Here is a 14,708-nt window from a genome sequence, read left to right as displayed (position 1 = left end):
ATTGATTCACAAAAGCACATTGATTTAAAAAAAAATTATTTTAATTATTTTTATTTTTGTGATATCGTATCGTGAATGTTTGGATAGCGTTACATCCCTACTTTACAGTGTTCCAAGAATAGGTATACAATTTTTAAATTATTTTTTTTAAGAAGGTAAGGAAAAAGGAAGGGACTCAATTCCAAAGAGTTTCCACACCTGAATTTGAAACCCTAATTTAAGATCTTAACCCTAGCTCTGGCTGAAAACCATATTTCAAAACTTAAACCCTGTCTAGAAACTCTTAATTCTGTAATAAGACAACAACAATCTCGAAAGCTTTCATTCGAAATGTAAACAATCAACCCAATGAGGACACGACTCTCGTTTTTCATGTAGAAAGTGTGTTTTTATTATTTCAAACTGTACCGTGCACCTTTTACGTCAAGGTGTTCACCTCATACCTGTCTCCCTCCTTCGCTCGTCTCGTCTCCCGTTTGACAGATTAAAAAGTGTCACAGAGTGTGTTGAGATGTTTGAGAGTGAGAAGACCAACAAGAGACACAGGTATGAAGAAAAAATATACCCCCCCAACGCAAGCCCCTCTTTTTTTTTTTTCCTAATCAAAATCCGTCATTGGCTGGTTATTTACATGCACAGTATCCCCCCGCCCCCCCATCGACACACTAACTGATCCCAAAGCCGTCTGCACTACCAAGGCCCTCTTAGGGAATATCACCTGATGCGCAGGTAGATTATTTGTTATTATTTGTTGTGGACTGGCCGCAGATGACTTTGGGAGCAGAAATCTTAAAACTGCTCTAGCTTGACATCAACACATTCTAAAATGACAATGAGCCGTGCCTTTGTTTTGTTTTTTTTTGTTGTTTTTTAAATTACGTGACCCTCCCTCCCATGACAACAATGGTGCGAGGTGCAATCTCAAAGCACCGGTTAAATCCCGTGACACACACACACACACATACTGTGGTACACTACACTTTTTTTGTGTCGCTAGCTGGTAAAGACGTGCGTCCGTGGTGAATCGACCATCTCCTTTGTTCCCGGTTCATCCCCATCTTGCCATCCATCCGACAAAGCTGGTTCATCCCTGAGCTTGGTACATTCCATTCAGGGACGGTCGTCGTTCCTCAGGCACACACTCTCACACGTCTTTTCCGAGGCGGGGTAAAAACAAGTCCGACGGGGGCCACCACCTTGTTCGATCCGCAGTGGCACCGTTTAGCCTCAGGGAGGCGCCAGCGTCTGTTAGCCAGCCCTGCGGGCGCAAGAGAGGACAGGTTAGTGCTGGAAATGGAGAAGAAGGTGAAGTTTGGTAAGCGGTTGGGCTTACGTGTAGAGAGGCTGCAGTTGGAGGTGCGAGGACTTCTGCGGCGGCTGGTAGCCGTACGAGTCGAAGCCGCCGATGAAGTCGACTTGGCGGGAGAAGGAGAGGAGAAGAAGAACAAGGCCTTCATTTGGGAGGCGTGAGACGCGCAGATGGCTCACACACAAAATGACAGACGGGAATATTCCAGTCGCACACACGCGATCACGAGGGAATCCCTGAAATTTATAACCCACGCGCACCGGTGACGTGCGGCCAGGCGCATCATGGCTGGTGAAGCACCGACAGTCAGATTTAGAAATTCCATTTTGGATGATTAATTATATCCCGAGCTAATTGAGCCATCGCTACCACTTGACTGATAGATGTTATGCTGATACTACTCCACTAGAGGTCTCTGTGTCCTTAATAGTATGAGATTTCGTTCTCCATTCAACCAGGAAGTCAGAAAATCATTGGAGACGTGGACGGTGTTGCGCCATTAATATTTTTTATGGTATTTTTATTGGAATTGGAGCAAAGGGGGGTTGTTTCAGTGAAAACGGCTGCGAGTGCATGAGTTAATAAAGTCAATAATTTCACCATTTACTGCCTCGAACTGAAGTGAATGGAATCGGGAAAATTCCAAATCAAATCAAACACTTCTCTTGTGAATCCAAATGGAATCGATTGAGGAAATTAGGATCGGTACCCAGCCGTATAAACAAGTACTACTACTGTTGTGACATCATCCATAATTCAAAAAATAAATACATAAACAAAAATGAAAACAATTGGTTTGTTGACAGGGGTAAAAGAACAGCACATAAGCTATGTGAACCACTACACTACTCCCTAGGCCAAACATTCAATGGTGGGGGGGCGGGTGAAGGCGAAAACACTCACAGCTGTCCTCGTCATCCTGGAAGACTTTGCTCACGTAGCATGCGTACACAAAACCAAAGAGCTGTTCAAAGACAAGATAACTGCGCGTTACACACCGTCTAAAATTGTGTTTGCGTTCATATATAGCGTGTATGGCGGTCTACTCACGGCCAAAAGGACTTGGATGGCCGAGCTCAACACTTCGATGTACTGATAGTCCAGGAGGCAGCCGGAGACGGTGATGACGTGGTGGTCGTCGGGGGCCAGGTGCGAGTCCAACACCGGCGTTACCAGGCAACCGGGGCCGTGCTCCATCCACCAGGAACGGTGCAGCGACGTGTTGAATGTCATGAGAAAGTCCCTGTCCTGCACATGTCCGCACACATGAGCATAAAAATGAGCCGCGGGGAAAAAAATCTCAGGGACCCGTGCCTGAAGTTGAACAGGATATTGACTATTTGGGGGCAAAGTGAAAGCTTGAAAAAAAAAAAAATTCTCATCTGTGTCACTGCACGTCAAGAAAAAGATTATCAAGTGATAATTTCCCCAACCCAAAAATGTCATCACAAATTTTTTTCAGACGAAAACTAAAATAGAAGCCAATCATTGAGACTACTATAACGATAACTAAAATTGACTAACAAGTTCGTCAATGACTACCAAGGAAAATGAAAATAACACGGTGACGAAAATTCACACGATCCAGTCAGAAGCAACCAAACATGAATGGGAGAAAAGACTTAAGAGTTATAAATAGGTGTGTTATAATTTTCTGTGTAAAAGTTGAAATGTATGCTGAAGGAAAATATCGACCAAACTGTCAATTTCGTCGACTAAAATTGGATTAAAACTAAAATAAAATCAGATGACTAAATTACGACAAAAACTTTAATTTAATTTTAGTTAAAGGCGGGGTCTTCCGTTTTCACTCAGGAAAATGCACTGTATAAATACAGGATGTGTACCCATGAACTCATTCTCAAACTACACCTGTGGGCTTCTGTTAATGTGTGGTGGTGATTTTTTCCTAAAGGGTTCCATAGAATTCCAGTAACTTGTAAATTACAAAAAAAGAAAGAAAAAGAAACAGTTATAACAAAGCAATCATTTATCACGGCTCTTAACGTATAACAGGCTGCCTTCCGGGCAAATTCTCTTGCAGTAGTGGAACATCATCGTCATGTTCATATAAATATTATAAAGAGCACTTTGTTGAGGACGCCTCAGACAGATGTTTCTGATGTAATGGCGTGCAAAACACTGTCATTGTTACATTCTCGTCTAATGGGGACGGACTTTAGCTTAACTTTGTAGACTTTTGCGGTGGTCTCCAAAATAGCACATGAAAAAAAAAAAAATGGGTAAAAAGCAAGCGTGAGGGATGTACCCTGAGGGTATGGAGAGGGACGGCGACTTTGCGGTTGCTGGAATATGGTCCACTACTTTCAAAACCACTGGGGAAGAGAGGAAAAGAAGGGGGGGAGGGGCCATTTGGCATGCTTATCCCCCCCCCCCTCATCCTTGCTCGTCTCCGGAGGCCTTGAAGCGACTCTACTGCTCATGCTGCTCTTATTTTTTCAAATCCAAGTGAGCTACAATTCCGTCATCAACTTTCCTCCTTGAGTGCATTTTAAGTCGGGTTGGGGTGGAGGGGATGTGAAAACCTCGACGCTTGGTGGTCTTCTGCGATTTTATTCAAGAGGAGACTACGGGCAAGAGAGGGAACTTTAGCAACATGTATCCTTTTGGTTGTCATTTATTTCTCACCACAAACGTCACAATTGCAATGAGCAGTGGTGCACAATACCCAGCCACTTCTATTCATTATTCATTTGGTTTAATTCTGCAGTTTTCAGATGGGCATCCATATATCAAATTGAATTAAAACTGGATCAGATCTGGATGAAATTTACGACACATTACATCTTCAATACTCTTGAGTACGAATTTCAAAATTTCATTCAAACTAAATCTGAACAGGATTAAACTGGGTTTACATATGGAAAATTGAAGTCAAACTGGATCTGATCTGCATTAAACCTGGTTTGGTGTTACATTCTCAACATATTCCAAGAAAAAATTTCATTTTAAACTGGATCTAATCTGGAATAAAGCTGGTTCGATGTTTGTTTTGGAGTATAGACAAACAATTTCATTTGAGGTTGATAAAAAAATAAAAAATGGATTAAACCTGGTTTGACATCACAGTTTTACTACATGAAGCCGTGAACCAACCAGATTTCATTCAATTTTAGAAGGCCTTTATGAAACGTCTTGAATTACAACTTTAGCACATACAGGTCATATTGCAAATTTGATTCAAACTAGACACCGAATGATCTGTTGTCAACCTGGTTTGATTGAAGTTGTACAGCGTACATAGCACAATCCATTCATACCGGTCTGACCTGTATTAATCCTGGTTTGAATTCCAATTTCAGAACAAAAACATTGCAATATGATTCAGACTGTTTCTGATATGGATTGAATTTGGAGTGATTGTTTTAGAGCACAAACACAGCAAATTGCATTCCAATTAATCTGATGTGGATTAAATTTCCTTGCCATTACAATTCTAGATGATAAAAAAATTCATTAAAAGTATAGTAGATCTGATATGGATTGAACTTGACTCAATATTAGTTTAGCAGCTTGCATCTCGGAAATTTATTTTGAACCCAATCTTTTTTTTTTTTTTTTTAACCATACATACATTTAATCAAAATTATTTGCAATGAGTACATTTGGGTTGATGTTTGTTTCATATCAATCACAGCAAATTTCATTCATTCAAAATGGATCTGATCCGGATCGAAACCTGTTTGCGATTCTTGTTTGAGGATATGCAAGGCAAATGTGCTTGAAGCCAGCTTTTTATTGACAAATTTCAACCAAACTAAAACGGATCTCTCTTGTTTTCAACTTAGTATCAGCTTCTCTCTAATCATGAGGAGACTGAGGGCTGAAGAACTTACCTGAGACAGGTTGCCCACCTCCAGGTAGAAGCAGATGATGAAGGAGTTCCAGCCCACCCACAGCACCAGCCACACTGCATACTACAAACACACAACACACAAACAGGCTCGCCTCAGACGCGTCTATTTTTAGAACGCCAAATCACCGACCGTGCACTCACAAAGATGAGGTATCTGAAGCGGAACTGCACGGTGCCGAACATGCCCAGGATGACGGCCATGATGTGCAGGAAGTTGGCCAGGATGGGCGCCCACTGATAGCCCAGGAAGTCAAACACCTGCCTCTGGAGGGCGGCCACCTGGGAATTATCGGAACAAGGAGGAAGCGGCGTCCCGTTAGAGCATGGCGGCGACACGCATCGCGCACACTGCTGCGGCTGTTGCCATGGCAACTGCCGGGAGCCCGGTGACGCCTCCCCCCCCCAATACAAACTAATGAGGATGTACGGGCCGCAATCCCCACAATGGCCTCCATTACACACATACGTAAATACACACAACGTCAATGCCGCTCGTGTTACACACTTATTACATTCGGACAAGACAAAAAAATAAAAAAATAAAAATCTATTTTTAGACGCAAGGAGCTGCTAAGTTTAACTCTCGAATGGACACCAGATGGTGAATGGGGGCCCTCTGGAGCATATTTGAGGGCAAACACCCCCCAACACACACGCACACGCACACACACCAAGCAGCTGCAACTCAAAGCACTGACTGTACTGGACAAAAATGTCTGATTAACCCGCATGTAGCACGCTGCTTTAATTATACCCCCAAGCAGCACACAGAGTCGAACATTGATGTGAGGCGTTCAAGGAACCTCGGCCCTGATCCAGCTGGAATTACCCTCCTACATACTGTGCAGTATTGTATACCGGCTGATATGTCATTTATGAGCCATTCCTATAAAGAAAACTCCTCCCAGAAGCAATAACTGTGTTTGTGTATGCAGCCATTTGTCTATCTTTGGAGATAACAAAATATCTTGTATGTTATCTCCTTGATTTATTTGCCTTGCTCTAACTAGTAAAAGTGGCACCCTGCGTAAATCATATCAATGCTATTATCAGGAGCAACAACAGTTCCAGGCCTCCAACACACAACCATAAATACTCAGATAATCAGTACGAAAGAAAGAAAATATACGGTAGTAAAACCTTCAAGAAATTCACAATATGACACGCATCGTTGCGTCTGAAGGTGTGCAACGAGATTGTCCATGTTTACATTATTTACGTCTTTGCATTCTGGATCGGATCCAGATTTGTTGTAGTTTGAAGTTATACTTAGACTGCACGCAGACAGAAAAATTCCCTTTTTTGATCATTACAGTTTGCTGGATGCAAATTTCAAAGTCATTTTCCCTTCAAATCAGATCACATCGGGAATTGATTTGACTTTAAATCTTACAGGCGACTTAAGTTTTCATTCAAATGAGATCTAATCTACATTGAAATTGGTTTGACATCAATTTTACAGCATATGCATAACACATTCAAACTAGAGTGGATCTGGATTAAACATTAAAAAACACACACAAATGGAAACAGGATCAGATCTGGAATAAACTTGGTAAATATTTCTTGACAACCACTATCCATCCATCCATTTTCTTAACCACTTGTTCCTCACAAGGGTGGTGCTGGAGCCTATCCCAGCTGGCTTCGGGCAGTAGGCGGGGTACACCCTGAACTGGTTGCCAGCCAAATGCAGAAAATCACTATCAGAACTGAGTATTAATTTCATATTCTACTATAAGTGGGTTCGATTTGGATTAAACTTGCTAAAAAGTGCATCTTAACGATTCCTGCAATCAGGACTGAATACAAATTACACATTTCATTCAAAATGGATCCAATCTAGACTGAATTTATCGTTTGACATTGATATTACTGCAGTGCATACCAATGCATCATGCATGCACAAAGCAAATATGATTAAACTTACTAGAGATGTTTCTTCCATTAAATTTGACATCACATTTCATCAACTGCAGAAACCAAACTAATGTTATGTTACCTGGATTGGCTCTGGATTCAATTTAGTAAAAATTACATCTTGATGTAAAGACTGAATTCAAATTTCACATTCCATTCAATCTGGAATCTGGATCTCATCCAGATCAAACTTGATTGAGTCAAGACTGAATATGAATTTCATGTTACATTCAAACTGAATGCAATCTAGATTGAACTTGGATTGACATTAGTATTACAGTATACACATAGAATAGTAAATTTCATTCAAACTACAGCCAATGTAGATTAAACTGCACATTACATTTTCCAGACACTGCATATAGAAAGCACAATTTTATGGAAATTGGAGCAGATCTGGTTTCACTTTAGCGGACATTACATCCTGACTATTAAAACTGAACACAAAATTCCCACTTTATTCAAACTGGATTAAGGTTTGGATTTCATTAGGCAAACATTACACCATGAAGTTCAAATATCATTCAATTTGGATCCAAACTAGGTTGAACCTGTTTTGACATTCTGTACAAGGCACATTTCATTCAAGATCGGTACTTGACACTACCTATTTACAGATTTGCATCTATTTTCTGAAAGTCTGAATACAAACTCCACACTTTGTTCAAACTGAATCCAATCTGGATCAAACTTGGTATGATGTTACTTTTGCAGCGTAAAATTGAATTCCAACTGGATCAGCTCTGGATAAAAACGTGACTTTGATTTCACAAGAAAAAAAGAAAAGAAAAAGAAACTAAGGAGGATTTAGGTTTCATGTGAATAAGCGTGTGTCAAGTAGTGTAAATCGAAAGGCTGTTGTTGGGTACCCACCAGCTGCAGGGAGCATATGACCAGTAGCGTGCATCTCCCGTCACACTTCCCCATCTTGGAGGGCTCGGCACGCGGCTTCGGGCCGCGCAGGCTCCGGGGGGGGAAGGACGGCTCCCCGCTCAGATCCAGACTTGCCTGGCCGTGTCAAGCTCACACCATTCCGGGCTGAGGAGGCCTTCCCTGCCGCCTCCTCTCTCCCTTCCTTCCTTCGAGGCTCGAGTGCTGCTTCCCCTCACAGCGGATGACCCATTTTATGCTCAAATTCTCAAATTATTGTCGTCTTCTTCCTTGGAGGAGCGCTTCTCGCCCGACTGCGGTCAGACCACCAGCGACAAGCGAAATCACCTCGGCCACACCTTCCGGAGGGTCTGGAAGGAAGGGGGGGGGTCACACACACACACACACACACAATGGCACAAAGAGAGGCGGAAAAGTGTTATGATGGGCTCCAGGCTGTAGACAGAAATGAGCATCATATGATCGCGGGATCACACGGGGGACGTCGGGGAGGAGGCAACCGAAGCCGCAGCGTTGCTTCGGAGGCTCCGGCCCTCCCGCCCGGCGACGGACGGACGCACAAAGCAGCCCGTTGTGACTCACCACGTTTGGATGAACAACAATCGCGGGCCCCCTCGGAGGCTCCTCCGCGCGCCGCCTTTCCCGTTCCGTCTCCTCCCTCGGTCACGCTCCAAGAAAAAACGGCGAGATTCCGTTTGGGGATTCCGGTGGGTGGGGGGAAAAACCACAAATACTGGGCTGCCTCGCTTCGTCCTCCTCGCCGTCTTTTGTCAACAATCGGTGCCGGGGTGTGCGCAGGAGGAGCCCGAGGAGTGAGGGGAAAGAGGCGGGCGGGAGAGTGAGGAGAGGAGGAGGCGGTGGTGGTGGTGGTGGTGGTGGGAGTGTTGGGGGTTGGCCGTGGTGGCGACCCCCCTCGACGAGGAGCTGAGTGGATCCTGTAGGGGGAGAAAATGAGGAGCAACAAAAGGGGAGGCAAAAAAAAATTACAAAAAATGCACGCACGCCCGGTAGCGAGGATGGATCCAGAGGCGGTGCTCAGATACTCACAGTTGTCATCATTATCATGTCCATCCACCTTTTGCTCTAAATACAAAATGACTCATCGAAACACCTAAATGAACAAAATACACCCAATGAAGACAGAAAATGAAATATGAGAAGCACATTTCTAAACAAAAGAACATCCGAATATGTGAAATGGTACTGCATTTACATTGCTTCCGAATCATAATCCAGATGACATTTGGTTTGAATTGACGTTTTACAGACTGCATACAGAAATTGTCATCCGGATCAAATTTGGATTGCACTCTGCTTTACATTACACGAACATACATCAAAAACAAATTTCATACAAACCAGAAAAGATTTAGAATTGCTCAGACTATCCAGAATACCGAATCTGCATGCAAATCAATTCAATTTAAACTGGATCACATCCAGAATCAATTGCAGCCGAAACAAATTGCTGTAGCTGTATAAAAATGTAACCAAAACAATAACAAAATGTAAAACTAACCCAATAAAACCGTGAAACGAGAACAGATTCTCATGTTGAGTTACTAATTATGAAAAAAAAAAAAAAAAAAAAAAAAAAAAAAGGATTTCAGACAAATTTTGAAGCTGGACAGTTTGTGCACATGGAGTAACATGAAAACAAACTGGATTAGATCTCAATATAACTTTTTTGAATTAACTTTTAAACATCCTAGATCCAAATAGTAGATTTTATTCAAACAACAAAATCAGCTCTGGTTTAAAATTGGTCTAATGTATTTAGGTATATATATATATATATATATATATATATATATATATATATATATATATATATATACACACACACACATACATACATATATATATATACATATATATTTATAATAATATATATATATATATATATATATAATATAATTCATTTAAAGACCACAAATATCAATTTTCATTCAAATGGGATCAGCGCTGAATAAAATGAATAAACACTCAAGTTTACAAACTTTGATGGAATACTTACCGTCAACAACACACAGTTGTTGAGGAAAACATCATTGGCAGAGCTGACAATGAATAAACTATATACACTTTAATATTAGTACATGCACATCTAGATCGAAGCAGCCTTCTTTTTACTAACTCTTCTCAAATGTCATTCTACACACATCAAAGATAAAAAAATAAAATAAAAAAAAATGTTACACATCTGTTGCACACATGCGCACACAAGCATAATGATTAAAAGCAGCACAGTCTGGATGTGCTTTACAGTTTCTTTGTCATTCGTTGCCAGTAGATGCTATCTACCGGTTCTGACAATTTTGGGTCTCTATTTATATTTTTAAAACATCTTTAGGGTACATTTCCAACAGCCGCATCAAATGTTCAACGCCTTTTAAAGAGAGCATTTCATGTTTTTGTGTGGCCTGGTGCTTGCTTGGCTGCGTGGGAGTCGACTGAGCCAGGAAACCTCTGGTGGTGTATTTGTGTCAGATTACCTTTGGGTTGATGTTGTAATTGACAGATTATGCACACACATCTAGTTTCAATAGGATGTCAAAATCTAAATTACATTTGGCACAGATTGCAGTTTGAATAAAATAAACAGAAAATGTGAATCAAACAGGATCAGATATGGATTAAGTTTGACCTTTCACAATGACAATCAAATTGGATCCAGATTGGATCAAATTTGACAATTGTGTAATTATGCCATCAATTTGTATTAAATTGTATGTGATTAATTTACAGATTTAGCATACACATTATGAACAATTAAATTCAAACTGGATTAAATAAATGAGAAAAAGACATCAGAAATTTTCAATCAAAGGTGATCCGATCTTGACATCACCATTTACAGACTGCATTACAGGCTGCAAATGGACTTCAAACTGGACCAGATCTGAATTAAATTTGGCTTCACGTGAGCTTGGTCGGTCGGGTATGGTAAATGGCGCTGTATATCCTTTTTAAAGCTCGTAATGGAGTTTTAGCACCGCATCATATCGAAAAACAAGATCAGACATGATTTCTCGAAAGAATTTGTAGATTTTATTAAAAAGAACAAAACATTGCAATAAAAAAAAAAAAAATCACTGCTGATGTTCTTACACACTCACAAACATTTGCTACTGAATCTCTCCCATGTACAGTCGTTTATCACTGCCACCAGAGAGTACTGTGGAGACAAAGCATGCACCACATAAAATTATTAAAAATAGAAACAAAATCTAAAAAAATAAATAAATAAATGTAAAAAAAAGGCAGTCAACCCTGTAGTTTCAACCCCAAATTTCAAACTCATCTTCCATTAAAAAATTAAAGGGAATTTTTGAGAAATGTTTTATAGTTTCAAAAAGAGCACAAAAATATACGGTTGGGCATCATTGAGTGCGTTTTCAGCCAATAGTTTGAATGATATCCTACAGAAAACTGTCCCGAACTGCGACTTGACGAGGTTCCCCCGTACCGTAAACCCGAAACGCCGTCAGGTGGCAGCGCGACTTACCGACAGGCTCCTCGGGATGAAAGATCACCTCGTTGACGGAGCCGGCGTGTCCCGGCAGCTTGTAGAGGATGCGGCGTGACGTGGTGTCCCAAATGTAAACAAATCTAATGCAAAAAAAATCATTAGAATCAATGGGAAACTTTTTGGGGTGATTTACTCTCTCAAGGACACTTCTCATTTCCCAGAAGCCGAGAACGCAAGATTCGTGTTCCTGTGTGTCACCTGTCAGCCGATCCGGCGGCTATCTTGCTGCCGTCGGTGGACCACGAGCACCTCAAGAGATTCTTGAAGAAAACGGGGTTGGAGTTTGTCAGAAAAACAAACAAACAGTATCAACAAGATTTTCGTGAATATTAATAAAGACCTTTTCAAAGTTGTGTACGTTGCCCTGGAAAATCTTCACACATCTTTCTTTGGGCGCAAAAGGCCGAACGTCCCAAATACGCACTGTATGCACACATAAAACAATGGTCAAAAAACATGCCTGAAAAGAGACACTGGGATTTTTTTTTTTTTTTTTTAAAACAGATAAAAGTTTTACCAGTGTTGTCCATGGAGTTGGAGAGCAGGTAAGATCCCTCCGAGCTGAGACTAAGTCCGGTCACGGAGTCACCGTGTCCGTGCATGTTGTACATCAGCTTGTTCTGCCTCAGGTCCCACACCTGCAAAGTACAGGAACACACAGGAATGGTCATCCTCAAGTTGTACTGTGAATTTGAGTGTGTGTGAATGACGTGGGTGTCAGCATATGAGCAAGTACAGCTGCTAATTGGCTAACCCGCAGCTTGTGTATGAATGTGCTTATTATGTGTTTGATTTCTTCCAGTTTGTTTAATCAAACAATTGAAAGAAACATATAAAAAAAAACTTTTTTTTTTTTAAACATTTAGTAGGGCCCAACCAACAAAGATTTTATGGCAGAAACAAAATGCCAATAACCAATTAATTGACAGCTTAATTAAAAAAAAAAAAAAAAAAAAAAAAAAAAAAAAAAAAAAGAGAATAAAATAACTTGTTTTTTGGTACCCTTTTGGGAGTTTGAATGTCACTATATTCGTTTTATGTTGTGTGTGAATGTGTAAAAAACAACAATTGACAAGAAAAAAAAAAGAGACAATTTTAAAACAGCTAATTTTAACTGATTAAATCGGCTCGCCAATTAACCAAATGGGCCCTCACGTTGAGTGCCTTTAACTCCGTGATTACCTCCCACTCGGCTCATGTCAAAAACAAGTGTCTGCTTCTTAGCAGGACTTAGGTAGTAATTAGTTTTGGGGAAAAATAATCAGTGGAGGACATGGAAAAGTGGCAAAATCATGCAAAAAATTGTCAAGTGATTCTACTTTTGTAAACTAACAATCTTGATTGCAGCCATATTGTTAGGGTAAAGCAGTGCACGTTCAACTATGTAAGCCACGTTATTCAAATGTTTTATGACAATTAAAAACAAACACACTAAATTAATTGATGAAATCAATACCTTGATGTCATTGTCGATGCCTCCAGACAGAATCTGATCGCTGGTGTCATTGAAGGTGACGGCAAGCACCTGGTAGGTGTTCTGGAAGGTGTGGATGGCGCCTTTCTTGCGCACGTCCCACAGCTGCGACACAATACGTACATGCATTCATAATGCAGTGCATTTTTCATATTAATAAACAAGTGACAATATGTTTTTGAGACATATGTGACATTATACTCCGCCCTCACCTTGACGGTCCCGTCGTCGCTGCCGGTGCACACAAGCTGGGGTCCCCTGCGGGCGGGGTAGCAGGTGTTGACAAATGAGGTGTGGCCCTTCAGCCGCTTGATCCGCTCGCCCGTCTCGCTGTCCCACACGCCCACCGTCTTGTCCGTGCTGGCAGAGAACAGCAGGCTGAATGGGAACAAAATACGAACGACTCTTTAAACTCATCTGGTGTTTTAGCAACAATCTGACAGAGTATCGACACATTTAAGATTTTTAATCACGGTTTTCGGTTTCAATACAGTCTCAAGCCCGAGTTGGGGTTTCAAAGTACGTAAGTTTAGCGACCTTCCGTCTGTGTTGTAGTGCAGCTCCATCACTGCTCCGCTGTGACCCTTCAGCGTGGCAAAGTTGTCACAATCTCCGTACACGTTCCACATTACTACAGACACACAAAACACAGCTGATGTCTTCCTTACAACTTTAACATCTTCATGCTGTTTGTATGTGACGGGCTTACATATGAGCCTGTCAAAGCCGGACGAGGCCAGGGTGGCTCCGTTGGGGTGAAACTTGCAGCAGTACACCTCACCCTCATGGCCCGACAGTAGCATGATGGGGGCCTGCAGGCTGGAGGTCCTTGGGGGCCCCTGAAAAAGTCAATTCACATTATTACATTTTTAATATTGCCAACAATTAGTTTGGTCTAGCTTACTATTAGCATAACTAAGCTATTTATGCTAAAACTGCCGAAAGTGCACTTCAAGGTATTTTGTAGTCCATATCCAGTTATCTTCTAATTAACATGAACTAAAGAAGTTAGTGGTCGTTTTTATGTGAAATTGAATACAATACCCCGGCCACGAGCTGCTGAGACTGGGCTGCCAGCACCAGCTCCGTCCGAGGTCTCTTCATGGCAGCGGACGGCACCACCGCCATGTCCGCCATTCTCTTCTTCGGCTCAATCATTCCTGTTTCTTCGACGAGACCGTTAAAAAGATTGAAATTCCGTTATTTTGGCTATAAAAAAAACGAATGTATGGCCGCCTTTTCACGGAGTTACATCGAGAGTTCAGCAATTGAGGGGGGAGAACAGAGGGAAGTACTTCCGCAAGTTCGAGTGGTCTGATTGGCCGAGATTTTCCGTTATTGTGATGATTGGCTATGTCAAGAATTAAACCGGAAGCGAAACCGAGGTAGTCGTGCGTCCTCCGGTTTGGTAGGAGGAAACAAACGAACAACACAGGATAAACAATATAGTATGACGAAAATTGCTAAATAAATAAATATACCGATAAACTAATGGACGCATAGGTATCATAGGTTCAAAACGACCATGTATAGTAAGACGTTTAAAAAAAATAAATAAAAAACGACCATGTATAGTAAGGCGTTTTTTTCCCTTCAAAACGACCATGTATAGTAAGGCGTTTAAAAAAAAAAGAATTTTATTTTTATTTATTTTTTTAAGTTTCATGATCTTTTTTCAAAGTATTTTTTTTTGTCGAACAATCCC

General features: G+C 41.2%; 2 protein-coding genes across 2 annotated transcripts; both read right to left on the bottom strand.

Annotated features, from left to right (window-relative positions):
• Positions 1–664: 664 nt before the first annotated feature.
• On the bottom strand, positions 665–9,551 carry nkain1 (sodium/potassium transporting ATPase interacting 1). The gene is made up of 9 exons (XM_077507774.1): positions 9,045–9,551; positions 8,580–8,932; positions 7,980–8,347; positions 5,328–5,465; positions 5,167–5,247; positions 2,360–2,557; positions 2,213–2,273; positions 1,334–1,415; positions 665–1,258 (listed from the first exon to the last, which is right to left on the bottom strand). The coding sequence occupies exons 3-9, from the start codon at positions 8,031–8,033 to the stop codon at positions 1,249–1,251; spliced, it is 624 nt and encodes a 207-aa protein (XP_077363900.1). The 5' UTR covers positions 8,034–8,347; positions 8,580–8,932; positions 9,045–9,551; the 3' UTR covers positions 665–1,248.
• Positions 9,552–11,025: 1,474 nt separating this feature from the next.
• On the bottom strand, positions 11,026–14,336 carry snrnp40 (small nuclear ribonucleoprotein 40 (U5)). Its single transcript, XM_077507093.1, has 10 exons — positions 14,048–14,336; positions 13,713–13,842; positions 13,541–13,634; positions 13,216–13,381; positions 12,986–13,108; positions 12,047–12,167; positions 11,870–11,952; positions 11,728–11,789; positions 11,506–11,609; positions 11,026–11,175 (listed from the first exon to the last, which is right to left on the bottom strand). The coding sequence occupies exons 1-10, from the start codon at positions 14,159–14,161 to the stop codon at positions 11,126–11,128; spliced, it is 1,047 nt and encodes a 348-aa protein (XP_077363219.1). The 5' UTR covers positions 14,162–14,336; the 3' UTR covers positions 11,026–11,125.
• Between the last annotated feature and the right edge of the window lie 372 nt (positions 14,337–14,708).

The sequence above is a fragment of the Festucalex cinctus genome, chromosome 19 (assembly GCF_051991245.1).
Source record: "Festucalex cinctus isolate MCC-2025b chromosome 19, RoL_Fcin_1.0, whole genome shotgun sequence".
Taxonomy (NCBI): domain Eukaryota; kingdom Metazoa; phylum Chordata; class Actinopteri; order Syngnathiformes; family Syngnathidae; genus Festucalex; species Festucalex cinctus.
This window is presented reverse-complemented; position numbering and strand designations above follow the sequence as displayed.

Bases quoted from the DNA above. Each gene is read 5' to 3' on its own strand.
- nkain1 (XM_077507774.1), bottom strand. From the start codon at position 8,033: ATGGGGAAGTGTGACGGGAGATGCACGCTACTGGTCATATGCTCCCTG. The intron at 5,248-5,327 runs GTGAGTGCACGG...GTGTGTTTGTAG, and splicing joins GCTTCAGATACCTCATCTTT to TATGCAGTGTGGCTGGTGCT. The intron at 2,558-5,166 runs GTAAGTTCTTCA...GGACATGTGCAG, and splicing joins AGGTGGGCAACCTGTCTCAG to GACAGGGACTTTCTCATGAC.
- snrnp40 (XM_077507093.1), bottom strand. From the start codon at position 14,161: ATGATTGAGCCGAAGAAGAGAATGGCGGACATGGCGGTGGTGCCGTCC. The intron at 13,382-13,540 runs GTCGCTAAACTT...GTTCCCATTCAG, and splicing joins CACTACAACACAGACGGAAG to CCTGCTGTTCTCTGCCAGCA. The intron at 11,790-11,869 runs GTCTTTATTAAT...GTTTTCTTCAAG, and splicing joins ACGTACACAACTTTGAAAAG to AATCTCTTGAGGTGCTCGTG.